The sequence below is a fragment of the Gekko japonicus genome, unplaced genomic scaffold (assembly GCF_001447785.1).
Source record: "Gekko japonicus isolate JY-2015 unplaced genomic scaffold, Gekko_japonicus_V1.1 scaffold1194, whole genome shotgun sequence".
Classification (NCBI taxonomy): domain Eukaryota; kingdom Metazoa; phylum Chordata; class Lepidosauria; order Squamata; family Gekkonidae; genus Gekko; species Gekko japonicus.
Genome location: NW_015168683.1, coordinates 159,425 through 182,363, shown reverse-complemented (window position 1 = coordinate 182,363; position 22,939 = coordinate 159,425). Strand labels below are relative to the sequence as shown.

At 43.2% G+C, this 22,939-nt stretch overlaps 1 protein-coding gene across 1 annotated transcript in view; it reads left to right on the top strand.

Annotated features, from left to right (window-relative positions):
* Window positions 1-22,939, top strand: part of WDR27 (WD repeat domain 27) — a 147,300-nt gene that overhangs the window by 47,014 nt on the left and 77,347 nt on the right. The window contains exons 20-21 of the mRNA XM_015415401.1: window positions 5,415-5,512; window positions 8,465-8,586. Of these exons, the coding sequence (XP_015270887.1) occupies window positions 5,415-5,512; window positions 8,465-8,586 (220 nt within the window). The remainder of the gene's footprint in view (window positions 1-5,414; window positions 5,513-8,464; window positions 8,587-22,939) is intronic.

Sequence of the window (22,939 nt, the reverse complement as noted above, 5' to 3'; positions counted from 1 at the left end):
TTATCTACCTGGAACTATATTTATCTACTTCATTTATACCCAGCTTTTCTCAACAGTGGGGACCCAGAGCTGATTACATCATTCTCCTCTCCTCCATTTTATCATCATAACAACCCTGTCGGGTAGTTTAGGCTGAGAGTTTGTGACCGGCCCAAAGTCACCCAGCAAGCTTGTATGGTGATTGAAACCTGGGTCTCCCATGTCCTAGTCTGAAATACTAACTGTGGCATCCCACTGCCTTTTGTAAGGCAGCTGCTGTTGAACAATAGCAAGCATCTGAGCCTGGGTGAGTCATGCAGGTCATGTGGTAGCAAATTGACCAGTGGTTGCCTGACCCCAATGAGTCCTCCCTCAAAGGTCAGAATAGCCCTCGAAAAGACCCTTCCCCTGCCTTTTACTGACAGAAATCAAGGCTTGAAGGCTGGCAATACTTTTGTGGTTGTCTAGCATTGGGCACCTAGGGTATTTGTTGCTTAAAGTTACAACCACTGCTTCTATTATTTGTGGGGAAGGCTAACCCCCCCAGTGTAATTTTTTTTAAGATTTCAGATTTTTCTGCAAACTTGGGGCTTTTCTCAGGTCTGTAGAATGATCTGTCTTGTCTCTCCGTGGCTCCTATCACCAGATTTAAGAATCCATAGATTTGGCAACACTGAGAATTATTGATTGATGAGTGATAATTGTAAGTTACAATCCAACTTAAAGCACATTTAAATCCTATTGATATTAAATACTATGTAAGTTCACGTTTAGCTCTCCCAGTGAAATCACTGGGACCTTAAAATGTTTAACTTACCGGTAACTGGATCATGGTCTTAGTAAATTATGTTTTCCTATCCCAAAAGTGACTTATGTGTTGATGCTAGTTACTTTATTGGAGTTAATTTAGTACCAAAAAAGCCCCAGTGCATAGGCAGAGGACCCCACCCCAATGTTGTTGAGAGCCAGATTTGCTCTTCAAAATAAGAAAAAGCTTAATTCCTCTTGACATTTTCTTTGTGAGTTTTTTCCATGTTCGTTCACTATCATTGCTTGCTTTTTATGTTCAACTGTGCCTTTTCGTTCATTTCTACTAACTTTTCACTGAGTACTCTTTATGAGTCAGGTTTGGAAAAATGCTAGAATGGAAAAGACTCAATGGAACTCCAGACAAACATCAGGAATGTGTTAAATCCCTTAATTAGAACATGGTAATGTAGCCCAAATCACCCATGCATTCTCTCTCTTTTTCCCAAAGGCAATCAAATAACAACAGCAATATGGATCTTTTGCAGTTCTATCGCACTTCGATGCAGTGCTCTTCTACACTTCTGTAAAAATGAACAAGTCTTGTTAAACACTAAGAAAATTGTATTCTGGCATAAGGTTTTGTGTACTAGAGCATACTTCTTCCGATGCAGTGAATGGATCCTTACTGTTTAGATATTTCATAGGGAAATGTGGAAAGAAAAAAAGCTAACAGCAGGGTCAAGGGGCCATAAGATTCAGAAAACATAGACTGAAGTGTAATTATATAAAATTCAGACTAATCATCAGTGAACTGTATGTTAGAATACCTCAGTAGAATACCAGGGCAATGTAATATAATATATTTTATAGTAATTCTGCTGCTGCTTATTGACTCTGGACTATTACTTCCTAGCAGCATGAACTCCCCCTAGCCCTGTCTTGCTAGGACCTTGTCTATTGAAATTTCTTGAGTAGATTTAGATGAACAGCAGAAATTTGCCCTTTTTGATCCTTACACTTTTGGTACTCAAACTATGTGTGAAGGGAGATTGCAATACCCATGATACGTGCAGTCACCATTTTGTGTGAATAGGGCAATGTGTATTTTCCAGAAGCTAATATAGTTTGTTAACTGGTATGGTGAGTTATTCAAATATTTGACCTGACACAATAAGATTATATTTTATGACAGGATTATATTATATTTAGTCTTGTCACTTAACTGTGATGTGTCAAAGCATTCAAATACTTTTCACCTGTGGCAAAACCTCTGCTATTTTGCTGAATCTGCTTCACTTGGCTTTCATAACTTTAATGGGTCAAGTATCTGTCAACTAGGAATGGGCACAAACTGGTTCATGAGCAAACTTTGACAAGCACTTGGCCCAGAATGGAGCCCCCAAACCGATGTTTGGGGAAGGTGCCTTCCCTAACATTTCCCAGACTTTTGTCCAGTTCATCTGCTTGGGTCATTTAAACATAACAGCTTGGAAGCGGGGGGAAGCGAAACGAACCGTTGAAATGGGTGCCAGCCATTTAAACCTAACAGCAAGGTGCGTCCACCTGTCAGCTGTTAGGTTTAAATGGCTGCAAGCCATTAAACCTGTCAATTTAACACCCACGATTCGAAGCAGGGGGAAGTGAAATGGACAGGCTAAATGGCTGCCCGCCAACCATTTAACCCTTCCTGGTGATCCCCCTTTCTCCAAGTCACAGTTTGCCGTGGTTGGCAGAAAGGGGGATCCAAACTGGCCATTTTGGGGGACATTTTGTGCTCGGTTCATTAGGTTTGTGCCCATCCCTACTGTCAACAATCAATACAGCTTTAGTGGGAAGTGAACCTTGTCTCTTGTAATATTGAATGGCAGTACCATGTAGCTTACTATAAAGATATTTATTATTATTACTTTTAATTAAATTAGATTTGCTAGGTTCCTCTTCCCTACAGGTAGGGCTCAGGGCAGCTTACAACAGAATGATAACAAAATTCTTGGTTTAAAACAACATTAAAACCATTAAAAACAGATCAATAAGTAGAAACAGAATACATATACCACATGATGGAAAAATCGGCTCCCCTAGCCTCCTCGGGTGGGGTAGCCATGTTGGTCTGAGGCAGCAGACCAAAGTTTGAGTCTAGTGGCAGAATTTTCAAGTTCATAATTGATTAATGAGATATTATGTATATGAGGGTGAATTCTTTCACTAAGTCCACATTAAGACCATGTGGCTTCCATTCTTTCTTAGGACGTTGACTTACAAATTTTCATATATCTACTGGACCATCAGTTTTCAGATGACAGGTTTCAGTTCTCAAGTCAAAAGTAAATTTGAGCAAGATACGCCAGCCAGGTGTAGAAGTTCTGCATTTAGTTGGTGTTGGTAATGTAAAGGGGAATTCTCCGGTGGTCCAGGAGTGGGGCAGTCCTTGACTCCTTACTCCTGGGAAAGCACCTCCCCCTTCCATAGGCAGGGCCGGCAAACTTTGATCCCAGAGGGGAGGGGCTTATCCTCTGATCCCCAGTCTTACCGGCCCTGCCTTCTGAGCAGGATGTGCTGGCTGTGCTCTGAAGAGCACGAAGATCCCAGAAGACACTGGAAGGTCAGAAGAAGCGGAGACCTAAAGGGCAATGGTAGAAAGTATTTACTTTCCAGCCCTAAAATATATTCGAGAGCTGCAGGCCTCGATTTACAATGAATCCGGCGCTGGCAGTCCTGGGAGGCCCCCAGGCGGTCACAGCGTCGAGAGGAACGCCTCGGACCCCGCTGGGAAGGCGGCGGTAAAATGTGGCGGACTGTTGCTGTTTCTTTTCTCTAATGGTTAAAATACTGGTTTGTATTTGTTTAAGCCCGTGGCTGTGATGGTATTCCCTGGTTGTCTGAGGGGGAAGGAGTTATTTTTTAAGTGTATTTACAGCAGCTCGGAGGTGGCTTTCGGTATGACTGGGGATCAGAGGATAAGCCCCTCCCCTCTGGGATCAAAGTTTGCCGGCCCTGCCTATGGAAGGGGGAGGTGCTTTCCCAGGAGTAAGGAGTCAAGGACTGCCCCACTCTGGACCACCGAGAAGGAAGCTTCACGGTAAGTGAATACAAATCTTCCGTTTACACAGCAGAAATGTGGAGGCTTTAGTTATTATACCTGGTGCTGTCATTGTTATGCAAATTCCCCTTAAACATTAGAAGAAGTATGCCATCCAAATAGGAATAAGCAGGTGTTTGGCTGATGGTGCTTCTTTATTAACATCTAAAACCACTTTCAGGTCAGCTTCACACAAGCATATGCATAGTTAATTAACCTAAGCTTGAAGACTCACAGCTCAGTTATGCTTAATGAGAGAACTGATTCATTTAAAAATGAGTATATTTTAAACAAAATTAGGTGATTTTCAGGTTTTACTTGTGGAGTTTGATCATTTGTAATGGTAGCTCTTTCCCCATATCCCATCAGGGACTTTCAAGAGAGAGACCCTGACTTTTAGGAGAGAGTTCTTGGTAAGGACATTCCAGTATCTGATATCCCTGGCTGCACACTAAATTATTGTTGCTGACATATACTTTGTTTTCCCCTCATTCCCTACCCATGCACAGAAAAGGTATCAGAGATGTTAGACTCCTCTGTGGCACAGTTTAATAGAAAGAAGGTTGACCATTTGGCTCAGAGTTCAGCAACTGTAATTGATAGGCTGGAAATGATTGGAATTAGATAGAAAGTAGAAACAATATTCTGATTACTAAGTTGTGGAAGAATACTTGCAGCACTTAGTCATACTTCAGTATGCTCGTTATAAGTGCATAAATAGTGGAATATGCACTCTGACACCTTAAATGTCAAGTTGTACTAGCACATCGTGTACGATGTGAGTAAAAATCCTTGTTATTTGTATTATGCAGTAACAAGTATTAGTGCTTTTAGGGAAAATATTTCAAATACATGAAGCATGAATTCATATTTAGGAAGATCGTTATTTTCACTTGCAAGGTTGCAGAAGAACTGAGAAATGGCTGGGTTAACTCTGAAGCTTTTTCATCCATCCTGTCTGTTTTTTCAGTGCCAGAAAGCAAAAGTGCCAGACAGCAATGGAGTCACACTTCAGCTGTAACATGCATTCAGGGACTTGTGCGTTTTGCCTATGGAAATCCAGAGAATTAGTGGGCTCACATTCTAGGGGACTATGGGTTACAGAAGAAGCAAGGAAAGCTGATGTGTGACTATGAATGTATAAGACCTCCGACTATGTTAATTAAAATGTTACAAAATGGATCTGCAAAATCTTGCGTGATGAGACTGGTTTGGAAATATGTGAAAATATACATATACAAAGTACTTAACATTTTACTGAAAACATTCTTATGGTAGATTCTATGGTTTTAGCTAGCCATTGGATAGAGAGCTAAATCTTTTCTCTAGACATTAGCCAACAGAAAGAGAGATAATTATAAAAAGTTCTGTTGAAATTAGTTAGGCTAATGTTGATGCAGTTCTTTGAGGTCAACAGTAAATCTAAACTTTATACATTTACTTAAAAGAGTAATCAAAGAGGTAACAGATTTCAAAGAATTTGTAAAAGTTACAAGTTGTAAAAACATTTTAAAACACTTGCTAAAGGTTTTTCAGTATGTTGCCTTGGCTTTTACTGTTTGTCTCTCTTGTTCATATACATGTATGTTCAATATTCTGTTTGCAGGTACAAAAATAAGAGCTTTTGCAAATCAGTACAGAAATTTCCCATGGCATCTACTGTAGAAATTACCAGCCTTTCAGCAGTAAATGAATTCTACTCTTGTATCCTTCTACTGATTATGACCTATGTTCAGCATAAGATGGAGGACAGGAGAATGATGTAAGGCACTTTGGGTCCCTATTGGGGCAGAATATAAGTGGAGTAAATGAATACATTTTAGTTAGAAATGTTTCTCTTAAAACAGTTATTATTAGTTCCAGGGCTCTTTTTGTAGAAAAAGCCCAGCTGGAACTCATTAGCATAATAGGCCACACCCAACAACAGGAACTCATTAGCATATTGGGCCACACCCCTGACAGCACAGCTCATTAGCACATTAGGCCGCACCCCCATGTTACCAGAAGTGTGGTTATCCAGCCACACCCACATTTTGCTTGTTATTCTGTTTACCTTGTTTGTTGTCAAAACCTAGGGCTTTTTTTGTAGCAGGAACTCCTTTGCATGTTAGGCCACACACCCCTAATGTAGCCAATCCTAATGAGTTTCTGCTGTTGGGTGTGGCCTATTATGCTAATGAGTTCCTGCTGGGCGTGGCCAACTTGGGAGCCAGCCGGAACTCTGTTCCTATGCGTTCTTGCCCCAAAATAGCCCTGATTAGTTCTTTAGGCAACTTTTAGTTCTCCTTTTTTTGCATTATAGGACTAAGAAAATACAATTGTCTTTAAGTGATGCTGATGGAATTTGTAATGACTTGACTTGGAATATAAGTTTGTCTAGGTCATACTACTGGCATCTATTACAAGTTGAACATTATTTCCTCATAAACTTCTAAATTGATGCAGAATGTAAAATGAGATATTAACATTCAAACATTTGCTCAGAGAAACTTACGGGTTGCACAGCTTCCCTCCCGCCCCCCTAGGCATGGCTGTAGTTTTGTGAAGCCTTAAAAACAACACTTTCATAGCATTTGCTTTGTTATTTGTGAGCTTAAGCTTTTATCTGTGGCAATAACAAAAGCTAGGCTTAAATCAGCAGCACATTTTCCATATGTGCAGGATGTCTGCCCCAGGTAATAGTATAAAATGTTACCCAGTTTGGAACTCTTCATTTTGAACTCTTAGTAAAAAGGGAGGGTGGGGATTCGCTTCAGAGTGCTGGTGCTTACCTTTAAAGCCCTACATGGCCAGGGTCCGGCATACCTGAGGGACCGCCTTTCCCCACACAGGCCCCAAAGAGCACTTCAGTCAGGGTCACAACACCGCCTAGTGACCCTGGGCCCCAAGGAGGCCAGGCTTGTGGCCACAAGGGCTAGGTCCTTTTCGGTGGCGGCTCCTACCAGGTGGAATGAGCTCCCGGAGGAGATCAGGGCCCTGTGGGACCTGGTACAGTTCCGCAGGGCCTGCAAGATGGAGCTCTTCCACCAGGCTTTTGAGTAGGAGCCGCCGCCACCACTACCACCACCGTGCGACTGCAGAGCAGTTCCGCCCCATCGGGCTGACTGGCCAGCTGAAATACCGTGGCCCATGGCATCCCCGCCTTTTTTTGACCCCATTGGGATATGCAATAGGGAGTAAGTATTGTAGTCATTATGTATCCTGTGAGATGTGCATTTTTGCCTAAACTGTTTTAACTGTTGATTTTTACTGCACTTGTGCCTTAATTGTTTTAACTTCTTGTATTTTTATCGCACTTTTGTGCCTGTGTAAGCCGCCCTGAGCCCGCATGCGGGGAGGGCGGAGTATAAATGAAATTAAATAAATAAATAAATATCTGGCAACTCAAATGCAATTCATACTGGGAAGACTTCACATATAGTCAGTGATATCTTTTTAATAGGCTACTAGTAATTTAATAGTCACTCTGCAAAATCCTTAGTAGAAATCTGGGAACCTGAATTATGATAATGTAAAATAATTATAAAAACTATTTCTACCAATATGTTGAATGTTTGCTCTGTTCTGCCTGCACGGTTGTTTCTCGTTTGGTTGGAACATTATTATTGAAACAGATTAGGAATTTGACAACAAACATATTCAATACTAAAGGTTAATTTCACAGTGTTTCAAAATCAGAATCTGTTTCTGTCTGAAACTCTATATACGATTCTGCTACAGCTTCTATCAGGTATGCTTTACTCTGCTCCTCTTTGGTTCTCCCATCTCAAAAATTAGGGATGCACAATTGAAGTCATTGTGAGGGCCATTTGTAAATTTGTGCTAACTCAAGCAGTCTGCAGATGACTGGTTTTAAATAACAATGGAATTTGGGCACTGAATAAAAACAATTAATTGCATTCAGACATTTCCCAGTCGTTCTCCAAGGAGTGCAGGATACGTGGTTCACTCCTCCATTTTATTCTCCTAACAGCCCTGTGAGGTAAGTTAGACTGAAACAGGCCACCCACTGAGTTTCATGGAGAATGGAGATTTGAATGTGGGTCTCCCAGGTACTAGTCCAGCACTACCCACTGTACACACCAGCTCTCTATGCATGCTGTCATGAATATGGCCCAGAATATAGGGAAATAGTTGCTGATCTTGATGAAAAAGATCATGGAGGATGTTTCTGCAGTTTGGTTGTTATGTACGTGGACCGCCACCAGGGGTCTGCGGCACATGCAGGAGCTTGGCTCCTGGAACAAAGAAAACTTCGGATCCTGGTTTCCCCCAGCCCCAACCAATAGCCACTTGGCGGGATATTCAAACCCTCCAATGGGAATAGGGGGTGCTGGGTGGATATGTATATAGTTGGCCCTGTCGGGCCGTTAGAGTTAGTCTTGTGTTAAGTACAATAAACGTGTGCAACCACATGTCGTTGTCCGAGTCCACTATGCAGTGAACCAGTACTTTTCACTGGTCTCTCAGGTAAACATGTCAAACAGGCTAGAGACCTAGAATAGAATAGACTTGGAGAGGGGTCAAAACACAAAGGAGTAACACAATAACATGGCATTTTGTAGATAACTGTCCCATTTATTATAGATATATGTAAAATTTGTTTAGTATAATACATAATTAATTTGACAGAACTTTAACTTACAGAGGTGACAGATATTGTACTGGCAGCTGGTAGTAATCGAGCGCTAGAAGTATTTGACCTCAATGCGGGCTGTAGTGCAGCAGCAATACCAGATGTTCATTCGAAAGCCGTTCACCAGATTTGCCAAAACAAGGTAGGCATGATATCTTCCATAAATATTAAAAGGCATAATTGAAAACCTTGCCTTTCCCTTTGTATTATGTACAATTGGAATACTTGAAATGACTCATCTTCTACTTTTATTGGGAATATTAATTAATATTGTCAAGTTCTGCCTTTCAGCTAATCTCTGGTCTTTTCTTAGAGTAGTGAAGCCTATCTATGCTGTGTTATAATTGCTGAAATAAGTAAATCCCAAAGCATTGTTGTATTTATTTTTTATTATTTATTTAAAACATGTATTGGCCACCTTACTTCCTTATGGAGCTCAAAGTGTCTTGCAACATAGATAAAACACATAAAATAAAATACATTCAAAATATAAAAACCAAAATTTAAAATCATAGCTCAGGAGGACTGCCAGTAAACTTAGCCAAATATGGTCCTAAATAAAACAGTCTTCAACTGTCTGCTAAAGATTGGAAGTGAGGGGGCCAGGTGCATTTCCCTGGAGAGGTTTTTTCATAATCATGGGGCTGCTACTGAAAAGGCCCTCTCTCATGTATTTTTATTTTATTTTATTAATCACATTTATACCCCACCCTCCCCGCAATGCAGGCTCAGGGTGGCTCACAATCAGTGTGTTAATACAATTAAAACAACATAAAATCATATAAAACAATACATTGTTAAAACAGTTTCATAACCAAGGGACAGACTAGGTATTAAAGACCAAGGCACAAGCTAGGTGTTTGAAAACCAGGGACCAGGGCCTTATAGTGGTGGTGGCTCCCTAACGGAAAGCCTGGCAGAAGAGGTCCATCTTGCAGGCCCTGCAGAACTGTAAAAGGTCCCGCAGGGCCCTGATCTCCTCCAGGAGCTCGTTCCACCAGGATGGGGCTGCCACTGAAAAAGCCCTGGCCCTGATAGTAGCAAGCCTGGCATTCTTAGGGCCAGGGAGGGTCAGTCGGTTCTGCGATCCTGACCAAAGTGCTCTCTGGGGTATATATGGGGAAAGGCGGTCCCGCAGGTATGTTGGATCCTGCCCATATAGGGCTTTAAAGGTAAGAACCAGCACCTTGAAACAGATTTGGTACGCTATTGGCAGCCAGTGCAGTGTCCTTAGCACAGGCTGGATGTGCTTCCACCTGGGAAGACCCATCACGTGCCTGGCTGCAGCATTCTGCACTAGCTGAAGCCTCTGAATCTGTGACAAGGGCAGTCCCATGTAGAGAGCGTTACAGTAGTCTAGTCTCGAGGTGACCATAGTGTGGATCACTGTTGCTAGCTCGGCGCAGTTGAGGATTGGAACCAATTGCCTGATCAGCTGATGTACCCCCCCAAAACGAGTTTCTTCGATTGATGGACCAATCAGGAGAGCCTCTGCCTGTGAGGACCATATAAGAGAAGATGGATCCCTTACAGTCTGGCTTTCGCCCTGCCCACAGGACTGAGACAGTGGTGGTCGCCCTTGTGGATGACTTTTGGAAACATCTGGATCGAGGCGGATTGGCACTGTTGATTCTTTTTGATCTATCGGCGTTTGATATGGTTGACCATGAGGTGTTAACACACCGCCTCACCGACGCTGGGATACGGGGGCTTGCCCTGCAGTGGCTGACCTCCTTCCTCCAGGGTCGGGGACAGAGGGTGGTACTTGGGGGGTTATCCTAATGACACCCACTGGAATGTGGTGTGCTACAGGGAGGAATTCTCTCCCCCATGTTGTTCAATGTCTACATGCACCCCCTCGCTCAGATTATCCAAGGGTATGGGCTGGGTTGTCACCAGTACGCAGATGACACCCAGCTCTATCTACTGATGCCTGGTGATCTGGACAGGGCATTACAGGCTGTGGGTGGATGGTTGCGACAGAGCCGACTGAAGTTAAATCCATCTAAGATGGATGTCCTGTACCTGGGCAGTCGGGGGTTGAGTCAGGGAATCAGGCTCCCAACCTTGAATGGGGCTCCATTGGTGCCAGTGTCAAGGGTGAAGAGCCTGGGAGTGTTCCTGGATGCTTCCCTTTCTATGGAGGCCCAGGTCACCACCATTGCCAGGTCAGCCTTTTCATCTGAGGCAGCCTTTTCATCTCCATGAGACCTAGCTCCAGTGACTCATGCAACGGTCACTTCCAGACTGGACTATCGTAACTCTCTCTACGTGGGGCTGCTTTTGATTCTGCTCTGGAAGTTGCAGCTAGTGCAGAACGTGGAAGCGTGGGTGTTGATGGCGACGTCTGTGCGGGCTTGCATCCAGCCAGTCCTGCATGAACCGCACTGGCTGCCTACTGAATTCCGGACCTGTTTCAAGGTGCCGGTGCTTACCTTTAAAGCCCTATACAGCCAGGGGCCAGCATACCTTCGAGACTGCCTCTCCCCATATGAGCCCCGGAGGACTATGAATCAACATCTTCTAGCAGTCCCCGGCCACAGGGACATCCGACTAGCCTCGACCAGGGCCAGGGCTTTTTCGGTCCTGGCCCCCACCTGGCGGAATGAGCTCCCGTATGAGATCAGGGCCCTGCGGGATCTATTACAATTCTGCAGGGCCTGCAAGATGAAGCTCTTCCACCGGGCCTTTGGTTAAGGCAGTGGACATCCCTCTTCTCTCCTAGCTATCTCCCCTTCAGTAGCCTGGATTTTAACATTGGTACTGCTGAATTGACATCGGTGGCTGGATCTTAATATCAGCACTGTTGATCAGAATTAGTTGTTGCACGGTATATTATGGTTTTACAGTTTTAATTGTTATTTTAATTCTTGTTTTAATGGTATTGTGTTGAAACTGTTGTGAACGGCCCTGAGCCTGTCCACGGGGAGGGCAATATATAAATCAAGTAAATAAATGAATAGTCCTTCAGATGCCCGTCCCAAGCCATGTAGGTCTTTAAAGGTGAAAACCAACACCTTGAATTGGGCTCAGGAATGGTTCAGTAGCCAATTTAACTGCCGTAATATTGGGGTCACATGCTCCTGATAACTGGCCCCAACCAGCAGACAAGCTGCAGCGCTCTGCACTAGCTGCAACTTCTGAGCACTCTTCAAGGGTAGTCCCAAGCAGAGCACATTGCAGTATTCCAGTCTTAACTTCAAGGTTCAGCTTCAAGGAGTGTATCAAGGTTAATAGGAAGTGTGTGTGAGTTGGAGGAAGGGTGGTAACTTACATATTCAAATTGACCATGGACTACAACATATTGCAAAGTTATGTTGTTGAAATCCTATATAAATTATACCATGGTAGTTGTAATGGTTCCATGTCTGCTTTATCAATTTTTTGTCCTGTTGGATATCCAAAGGTAAGAAGCATGAAAATGTTGTGGTGTATTGCTTCTCATGTTTCCTTAATTTTGTTCCAGAACTTTGGTTGGGATCACAAGGGATTCTTCTGTAAGCAGAAGGGAAAGTGCCTGGTTTCTGCTGATTCTACCTTCTTAGCTGCAGTCCTCAATTCTGAAGGGGCTTTCCATCCCCAAAGAATGGTATTTCAGGTGGCATAAGGGACTGCATCAGGAAGGAGGAGGTGGGAAATCCCCATTCCACAAGTGGAATGCTGCTTAGTCATTTCGAGGGCCTACATTGCTGTGAATTAATTAAAAATTTAATGGCTGAGTCCCCAGAGAGCCCAGTAAGGGATCAAATGTGCATTTGTTTTCAGCACAGCAGCACCCCCTTGAAATCCCTGATATGCCAAAGAATCTACAGATGTGCCCCTAGAGTGCTGCAGGGGGGTAGTCACAAGGGAACAAAGAGAAGTCTGTTGCATGCACATATCTAGTACATACACTTTTGTGTGCTGTATACAAATATCCATCACATGCAGATATCTGGGTTGCTACTATCTTTAGTCTGTTGAGAAGTTACCTTGCTCAGTTACCATATGCATTATCTTCATGTGTTTCTTACATGAATGCCATAAACATTGACTCACTTCCTGATTTTTTAACCATATGAGCCTAGTTCTTTTGGTTACAATTAAGCCTATTTTAAATGCTTAGATCAGTATTAGTTTTTTTGCTAGTGTTGGATTGGCCTGAGTGCTTATTGGATTGACATCGTTAGAATTAAACAAAACTGCTGTTGTCGAAAGTAATCTGTTGACTTTAATCCTGATTTTCTTCTAGTATTTATAACACTTCTAGAAAAATCTTTCTTGGCATGTAGTAGTTGGATAAAAAATGTTTTCCAATTGAGTTTAAATAAATTCCACTTATTAAATTTTAGTAGTGCAAAACAGGCTTCGTGGCTTCTGATATTTTTATTAATCTGTAAATAATCTTTTAATGTATCTTGGAAGCAGAGTTGTCTGCAATCTACAGTTTTTATTTTAATGATATCAGATAATCCCCATAGATGTTAGCTATAGAGAGAATTCCAGCAGAACAAACCCATTTTCTCTACATTCCACAATCCATGATTTGGCGGGAAGTAAATTCAAATGGCAGCTTTACTCCAATCCTTCTATGGTGTGCTTGTGAGAGTTGCAGATTTATTTATTTATGTATTTACTTTATTTACAGCCCACATTTACTGCTGAGACAAGGCAAATTAGAGGATATAAAACAGTGCAGACAGTATAACATAATTAATCAACAGTGCAATAGGACTAGGATTACAGAATTAGAAGACGATGCTGTTGGGTTCCCCACCCCTGAGACGGTCTCCTTGCCTTCTGCTGTCCTGCCACCAGAGAGGGCAACCTGGCCCACCAGCCTCAGAATTGGGAGGGAGAGGGGGTTCCAGGACCTGGATACTCTCCCTTCCCCAAACTGGCTGGCAGTGGCACTAGCTTTCCCTGGTCTGAGCTAAGTCTGTTGCTTCATCCCTGGTTAGGTGTGCAGCCTTCACTTCTACAGGATCCCCTGGCCCCACCCCCACCTGGCCTGTCTCCAATTCCCTTCCACCTGCTCTACTTGGAAAACTATAAAAGGAAAGGGAAGCCTTTCCTGCCTCTTCCCCCCTGCTGCCTGTTTCTCTGCCCTGCTTCTTCCCCTTGCTGCTCAGGGCTGCCTTTTAGACTGTCCCATTCTGGCCTTCCCCAAGTCTGAGCTTGGCCTTGCCTTCTAAAGATGCCCCTCCCCACTGCTGCCTGGCTTCCTCCTTGTTCTCAGCTAGGTCAGAGTGACCTGCCTGGGTCCTGGGTGTGCATTCAGATATACCCAAGCCGAAAAAATATACCCCCAAAAATTTGGGGGGTATATTCAGCATCCTAAATATATCCTGGAATTTTTCAGAAAAATGAAAAAATGGGTCCTGAAAAATCCCAGGAATATTTGGGATTTACTGGGAAAATCAAGAGCCTGCATTTGCAGGATCTCAAGGGCTGTTTTTCCTTCCCTTTTTTCTCCTGTTTTTTCTGTGTCTCAGCAGTTTCTATGGGCTTCCCAGCTGCTCTTGTGGATTTCAAACATGTTGGTTTCAAGAGGTTTTTTTTCCCCTTTACCCACATTGCTTTGTGTCCCTTTCGCAATTTTTGTAGAGGGCTTGCAAAATCCCCCCCCCAACTTGAATTTGTTGTGATTTTGTGTTTTGACATCAGTCCTGTTGGGCTTGCACTGCCACAGTGGCTCTGGGCTCTGCTGGGTGTTTTGTACATTGCTACTGGTTTTGAGCTTAGATTTGTTGTGATTTTGTGTTTTGACATCAGTCCTGTTGGGTTTGTGCTGCGGCAGTGGCTCTGGTTCAGCTGGGCATTCTGTACATTGCAGTTGGTTCAACTGCACTTGCAAAAAGCCCCCCCAAAACCCCCCCCCCCCCCCCGGTTTCTACTGCAGCAATTCTCTGGTTTGATTTTAGTTCTGTTTGGCTTGGCACATTGATTTGTGGTTCTACTGGGATTACTGAGTTCTGCAATTGTTCTGTTGGACTTCTATTGGTTCTCAGTGATTGCTACTTGAAGGCATGGCCTTTTGCCCTGGAAGTAGCTTGTAGGGGTTCCTCCCGATAGGAAATGATAGAGAATGGCTGGGGACATCCTGTTCAGGGGCCCATAAAATTGGACCTGGAACTTAGAGGTTATTTAAAGGACATGCACCATGAATACGGAGCATCACTGCCCCAGACATAGTGTTCCATCTGTACATTGTGGCTAATAGCCATTGATGTTCCATAAGTTTATCCAATCCCCTCGTGAAGCTGTCCATGCTTGTAGCCACCACCCCTTCCTGCTGCAGTGATTCCATGTGTTAATTACTCTTTGGATGAAGAAGTACTTCCTTGTATCTATTCTAAGCCTATTTCACATTAATTTAATTGAGTGCCCACAAGTTCTTATATTGTGAGAAAGGGAGAAAAGTATTTCTTTCTCTCCCTTCTCTATACCATGCATAAATTTGTAAACCTCTATCATGTCATCCCTCAATTGTTGTTTCTCCAAGCTGAAGAGCCCTAACTTCTTTAACCATTCTTCATAGGAAAGGTGTTCCATATCCTTAATCACTGTAGTTGCCTCTTTATGCACCTTTCCAAATACTATAATATCTTTTTTGTGGTGCAGTGACCAGGACTGTACACATTATTTGAAATGAGACTGCACCATAGATTTATACAGGGGCATTATGATGGGCAGGAGGGCCTGGCGGGAGCTGGTCCATGGGGTCGCGAAGAGTCGGACTCGACTGTGCAACTGAACAACAACAACAAATTATGATACTGGCTGATTTGTTTTCGATTCCCTTTGTAATAATTCCCAGCATAGTATTTGCTTTTTTTATTGCAGTCGTACACCTGAGGCAACATCTTTAGTGAGTTATCTATCACGACTCCAAGATCTCTTTCCTGGTCAGTTACCGCCAGTTAAGACCCCATCAACATATATTTATAGTTACAATTTTTGGCTCCAGTGTGCATTACTTTGCACTTGCCCACTTTGACCCTCATTTGCCATGTTGATGTCCACTCTCGCAGACTCAACAGATCCCTGTGGAGTACCTCACCATCCTCCCTGGCTCTCATCACCCTGAACAGCTTAGCATCATCTGCAAACTTAGCCACTTCACTGCCTATTCTCACCTCCAAATCATTAATGAACAAGTTAAAAAGCACCAAACCTAGTACTGAAACCTGCGGTATCCCACTGCTTACCACTTGCACTATGAAAACTGCCCATTTATACTCATTTTCTGTTTCCTGTTAATTAACTCATTTTTAATCCACAAGCGGACTTTTATCCCATGACTGCTGAGTTTACTTAGGAGCCTTTGATAAGGAACTTTATCAAAAGATTTCTGGAAGCTTAGGTAAACAACATCTACTGGGTCCCCTTGTCTACATGTTTGTTCAGTTCCTCAGAGAATTCTAAAAGATTGGTGAGACAAGTTCTTCCCTTACAGAATCCATGCTGATTCTTCCTCAATAGCTTTTGTTCATTAATGTGTCTACTAATTCTATCTTTAATAACGGATCCCACCAATTTACCCAGTATCGACACTAGGCTGACTGGCTTGTAATTTTTCGGATCTCCTCTGGAACCTTTTTTTTTTTTTTAAGATGGGGGTTACATTAGCTACCTTCCAGTCCTTGGGAATGGAGACAGATTTTAATGATAGATTACGTACTTTTGTCAGAAGATTTACAAGCTCTATCAGAAATCTTGGATGTATGCCATCTGGGCCTGGTGATGTGTCAGTTTTTAAATTGTCCATCAGTCATAGGACCTCCTCTCTTGTCACCTCAATATGACTCAGGTCTGTCGACATCCCTCCTGAAATCGCCGCTTCTGGAATGGGCAAGCACCTCCCATTTTCGACAGTGAAGACAGAGGCAAAAAATGCATTCAGCTTCTCTACCATTTCCCTATCTTCCTTTAGTAATCCTTTCAGTCTTTGATCATCTAAGGGCCCCACTGCCTCCCTGGCTGGTTTTCTGCTTCTGATGTATTTGAATGAATTTTAATTGTTGGTCTCTATGTTTTTTAATATGTTCCTCATAGTCCATTTCTGCCTGTCTAATCACTTGCATTTTATTTGCCAAAGCTTCTGCTCCCTTTTATTTGGCTCACTTGGACTAGCCTTCCACCGCTTAAAGGAATACTTATCTTTTAGAGTTTCCATTACTTTTTTAACCGTGCAGGCCTTTTTAAATACCTATTCATACCTTTCCTAACCTGCGATATACATTTTATCTAAGGTTACAGTTTTGTAGTTTTAAATAGTCTCCAAGCTTTCACCAAGGTTCCAGAAGGGATTTGACCCTCCTTACATTTCCTTTCAGTTTCTTCTTCACAAGAGCCCTCATTTGAGAGAAGTTACCCCCTCTAAAGTTAAATGTGGGTTTGTTGGTCTTTTTTGGCAACTGCCTGTTTACATAAATGCTAAATTTAATAGCATTATGGTCACAGTTCCCAACTGGTGCTATCGCGTTTACATCTCTCACCAGGTCTTGAGCATTACTTAGGACCAAGTCCAGGATCTCTCCCCCCCCCCACACCCCCTGGTACATTCTGTGACCATTTGCTCCATGGCACAGTCATTGAGAATATCTAGAATCCCATTCTCTTTCTCCTGACTTGAAAGCATATTGAACCAATCAATGTGTGGGTAGTTGAAATCACCTATTATGACACAGTTATTTCATTTAGCTGCTTTTCTTACTACTTTTGCTGTTTCTAAATTATCCTCTAACCTTTGATGAAGTGGGTGATAACAAACTCCCAGAGTTAAGCTTCCTTTTGGGCCCACTGTTTCCACCCATAGCATTTCTGTATGCAAATCTATTTCTCTTAGTTTCTCAATTTTACTGGACTGTATACCCTGTTTGACATACAGAGCCACTCGACCCCTCTTCCCTCTCTGTCCTTCCAATGTGATTTATATCCAGGAGTCACTGTATTTCACTGCTTATCCTCATCTCACCAAGTTTCTAAAATGCCCACAATGTCTGTTCTCCTCCGACACTAAGCATTCCAGCTCCCCCATTTTACCTTGGACACTTCTAGCATTTGCATATAAACATCTATAATACCCCACAGACGTTAGGCCTGTAACCTTCCTCCTGTGGCCTCTAGACCTTGTCAGGCAGTCAATATTTATTTATTTATTGTATTTGATTTATATCCTGACCTACCCAACAGGCAGACTCAAGGTGGCTCACAGCATATAACTATTTAAAAGATTAAAACATAATACAGTAAATATTAAAATTCAGTTCTATACATACATAGGTTTCCCTTGCTTGAAAGCCAGTCGACTCCGATTCTAGGGTTGCTGTGCTCATCTCCGTTTCCAAGTCGAAGAGCCAGCTCTGTCTGAAGACGTTTCTGTGGTCATGTGGCCGGCATGACTAAATGCCAAGGTGCACGGAACGCTGTTACCTTCCCACCAAAGCAGTACCTATTTATCTACTTTCAATTTCTTGCTTTCGAACTGTTAGGTTGGCAGGAGCTGGAACTAGAGATGGGAGCTCACTCCATCATGCAGCACTTGGGTCTCGAACTGCTGAACTATCAACCTTCCAGCCTGCAGTTCAGCATCTTAACCACTTGAGCCACTGCAGCTCAATACAGATGGTGATAATCCAGTTTAAATACATTCAGAGACTTTAATCCCTGTATGGGTTCTCAGATGTATTAGGTTTTTCAAGTGGACAAATTCCCACCAGTCCATATATGAGAGTACCTGTGCATAGCACAGTAAATAGATTGGGTGAGTAAGGTATTGTTTGCCACCTTCTCAGTGGCCAGTCTTAATACATTTCTTTGTAGAACAGTAACAGTTCCTAGAGATGAGCCATCCGGAACCAGAGACATTTCATCTCCTGTCAGCTTTCCCCCAGGATTTAGGTGTGTTTTTGTTGTTGTTGTTGTTGTTTTAAGCACCAGTAGCCTGGTTCCTTCTCAGGACAAGTTGAGGCTGTCTCTGTTGTATAGGTCCTACCAGGACAAGTTGAGGCTGTCTCTTTTGTATAGGTCCTACTTGTTCCAAAAAGCATCCCAGTGCCTAACAAACTTAAACCCTCCCTACACCATCATCTGATCCACACATTGAGACTCCTAATTTGTGCCTGTCTAGCTGGCTCTGTGCGTGGAACAGGCAGCACTTTGAAAAGGCTACCTTGGAGGTCACGGCCTTGAGTCTCCTGCCTAGCAGCCTAAATTTTCCTCCAGGACCACACAACTACATTTCTCCACATCATTGGTACCAACATGTATCATGACCACTAGCTCCTCCCCAGCATTTTCTACTAGCCTTTCTAGACCATACATAACGTCTGCTACCTTCTCACCAGGCAGGCTCGTCATCATGTGGTCAGTATATGGGTTTGCAACCCATCTATCTACATGCCTAAGGATTGAACCACCAACTACCAAGAGGGATGGTTCCTTGGTATGAAAGGATACCTGTTCACAAACTGTAGAAGGAGTCCCTTCTGAGGGAACATTCCCCCTTTCTTCTGCATGGTGCCATTTCTCCTTGACACTCATGCTCGCTGACAGTGATGGGGCTGCCATTCTTGGAGTGGGGCACATCTAACAAGTCCCTGAGAGTCTTATCTGTGTGCCTGTCTCTGTTTTCCCAGGTCAGCCACCTTGGTCTCAAGGGTGTAAACTTGCTCCCTGCAAACCAGGAGCTCCTTGCACTGAGTATATATCCATAACTTCTGTCCATCTGGCAGATAGTCATATATGTTGCACTGAGTGCAATAAACTGGATAGCCCCCAACCCTCTGCTGGCATTCTACCTTCATAATTGCTTTCCCCCCTTGTTTTTATAAGTTTCCTATTTATGTAGATCTGTTTGCAAAATGTGCATTTAGCCTTTTAGGGATGTAGAGAGACCAGTGCCCTGGCTTCCTCAACCTGCTGCTGAATTCGCACATCTGCTAAAGTCGCCTGTTTATTCCCTTGTTCCAGACGCTTTGTCATTGGAGCTGGGATACTTCATCACTGGAGTGGGGCCTGCTGCCTTGCAGAGATCAAGAGACTTGTGAAAGACTAAGAATTAATGTGGTTCTGGCCACATGGCTGCCTCAGATATTGCAAAGACACTGGATATGTATCCAGAAACTGGATACCTATACTGGCTGACTAAGTGCTTATAAAATTAAAAGTAATCAAAGAAGACTCTGCTCAAACTTATTCACAGAAGACTGAACTGATAAATCTGCACTGACTTCTAGGGTTGCCAACAACCTGGAGAAAAAATATCTAACAGACGTTTAATTTGTAGAGATGGGCAGTTCAAACTTTTCATGGCACAGAAGTCAATAACAATCACCTGGTAAATAACACTCCATTAAGTTTCTATTAAAGGTGCAGGGCATTTTTTTCTCCATATTGTTGATGACTCTACTGATCATATATTGGCATCCTGAGTCAGTAGGTCCACAAATGTACTTTTGGATGTAACATGCTTTTCAATCAACATTTGTCTACACGATTATAATTAGAATAGGATTGATCAGGGGTCGTTTCGGGGGGGAACGCAGGGGAACGCCGTTCCCCCGGGTGAGGTGCGGGGGGCGGGGCACACGATGAAGCCCCGCCCCCTGCTTCCAGCTGGAACCATAAAACGAGCGTACTTAGAGCTTTACGATGCTGCATCGTCTCAATCAGGCCCGAAGTTTCCATGGAAGACCTTCCCCGCGCTCGCCTTCAGCTCCTTCGTGCCACCAATCCCCCTCCCCCCTCCGTATTTGGGGAAGCCCACACACCGCGATACTTTTCCCCTTCTCTCTCTCTCCTCCACTTTGGTGCTTCCTCTCTCTTGTCCACAATCGCAGCGTGTGCCATCCTCCTCGGCCCCGCCATCCCCGCCTTTTATTCCCTCAGCCCTCCTCCCCGGAACGCCCCTCCCATCTGGGGCACACGGGTAGGGTGTTCCCTGGGTGTGTGCGGGTGCGCCGGCGGCGGCCTGGGCGGCCTCTGGGCCACGCCGCCGCCGCCGTTTTGCTGATTCCGGGTCTCGGGGCTGGCTCCCAGCCCGCTTGCTTCGCTGTCTTGCCCTGCTTCATTTCGAGAGCTCCTCGGGCCCCGGGCCCATCCTCGGGTGCGTCCGGGGCTGGGCGGTTTGTATGTGGTCGCATTTCCTTCTCCCGTCAGTTGATCGGGCTGCTCCATCCCCGCAGGTCGTTCCTCCTCTGGTAAGGCGCGTTGCTGGGCCTTCCTGAGGGATGTCGGGGGCTCCGGGGTCTGCTGCTTGCGGGCCGCGACCACTGGAGTGGGACAGGTCTTTCAGATAAAAACATAGAAAGTAGCCCATAAAAATATTTAGTAGCCTCCCTGCCCATATTTTGTGTGGTTTGTGTGGCAGATAACCTAAAAGGAATAAAACAGCTATCTCCCAGTTTCCAAACATTTTTGGTTAGTGGAACACAGTTCTTACCATCCAGAGGTGATCAGGCAAGGAGGGGTTGTTTGCAGAACTGCCAGGGTACTCTATCTATATGTATGGACTGGTAATTTCCACTTCATTGTATCTGAAGAAGTATGTGTGCACATGAAAGCTTATACCTTGACTAACTATGTTGGTCTTAAAAGTGCCACTGGACTCAGACTTTGTTCTGGCAGTGTAACAATGAGAAATATGGATTAGAATCCTTGTTCACGTTAAAAAATGGGTACAGAAATGAATATGAAATACTTCATGCTGTAGCTGTAGAATATTTTGTTTTAAATGTTCACCAACTTTTTGCTTTGGAGTGGTATGTGTGCATTATGGCATCTGCATTGTCTCAGATGTGTTGAGTATATATATAAGTATGAATGGTTAGTTTTTCTTCTATGAGGAGTGGTCATGGTGATGTACAACAGATTAGAAAAACAACAACTTTAAATAGCCCAGATCCCAGAATGTGGCCTGAAGATCTGTTAACCTTGCTGAAGCTAAGGAGCTCTGTACCAGTTTAGTGCCGTTCATGGTTTTAAGTTCTATGGAAAAGGCAAGAGATAATTTTAATAGGCAAATAGATATTTAGATACCCATTGATTAAATAGTGTGGAATATTAGTGAAAAAATGGCCTTTCACTACAAAAGAAATGCTTATTTTCTGGCCCTTGAGGAGTTATTATCTTTATTATTTATTTATATTCCACCTTTATTATATTTACCAGTGATGGCAGGGGGTGTGGCCTTATGACACAGTTCCGGTGATGTCAGGGGGTGTGGCCTTATGACACACTTCCGGTGAGGTCAGGGGGTGTGGCATATGCTAATGAGTTATGCTAATGAGTTCCCCTAGCTCTTTTTCTACGAAATGACCCCTGGGATTGATTCTAGGCAGAAGACAAAGAACCTCTTCAAATTCTGAAGAATGTTTCAGCAGTATATACACCGGCATTTTAGGGATTACAGACATGTTGGGATATTGTTTTTATAACTCATGCCCAGCTTTGTCTTCCTGCTGCATTTGGTTAGGCTACAGACAGCAGTCCATCTCAGTTCTGAATGTCTTTTATTTTGTGGTTTTAAGATGGTTCTTTGGAATGACTTTAGCATAGGTTTTTGCGGTTTTCTGAAAGACTGGTCTGGTATAACACTTAACTTTACTAAACTCCTGCAGTATTATTTGTAACACGTTGCTGCCTTAGACTTTTTCTGGCTTTTCTTTGTGCACTGTCAGCAGAACAACTTCAAGCTACTTAGGCAGAACACATTTTGAAGTTGTGGACACACATTCACATGGGAAGAGAAACTGGAGCTCGTTTTTTTATGGAAAACTGAAGATTACAATCCTAAATCAACTTTTGCAGTTTTGTAACATAAATTAAAACTTTAAAGTGAAATGCTTAGTGGTAAAGCACTCTGGATGCAATCCAGCAAGCTCCTTTAGGCACATGGAAAGACTTTAAGGAGCTGCTTTCAGGGGAATAAAAGAGATGAGAGGCCCACTGGGTGTCCAAGTTGTATTTCTCTGGATCATTGCCTTTGACAACTTCATGCTGATGGAATAGACAGGAGATGCTGACCTTGAAATCATATTAATAGAAGTCAGATGAACTGTTATGTAAAATGATCAAAGCAGCCTGTTTTTAATAAATTGTTCATCTTGGGTGCAATGTGATGCTTCCATTTCCCTTTTATGATACCATTGCATAGCGAATCCACAATTACTTTGTGCTTAAAGGGCACAATCCAATCCAACCCAGAGCAGAGCTTCATTCTGGCTTGGATTGTGCTACTGAGCAGAAATGTCAGATATTTATTGAAAGTGCTCATTAAGAGATTGGTTTATTTGCTTCCCCTTTAAATACTATCTACCATCTGAGAAGGGGCATAAATCCAACATATCATGGGAAGCCATCTAAGGCTGAACCAGTGCTGTATGATTGCTCATTGTTTGACATTCGGTCACAGTTGAGTGCAGTTAAAGAGTAAAATGTTACTAGGTAATCCAAGATAGTGGCAGAGGTATGCCATGTGCATGGATTTAACTGCTCTAGACTGCCACAAA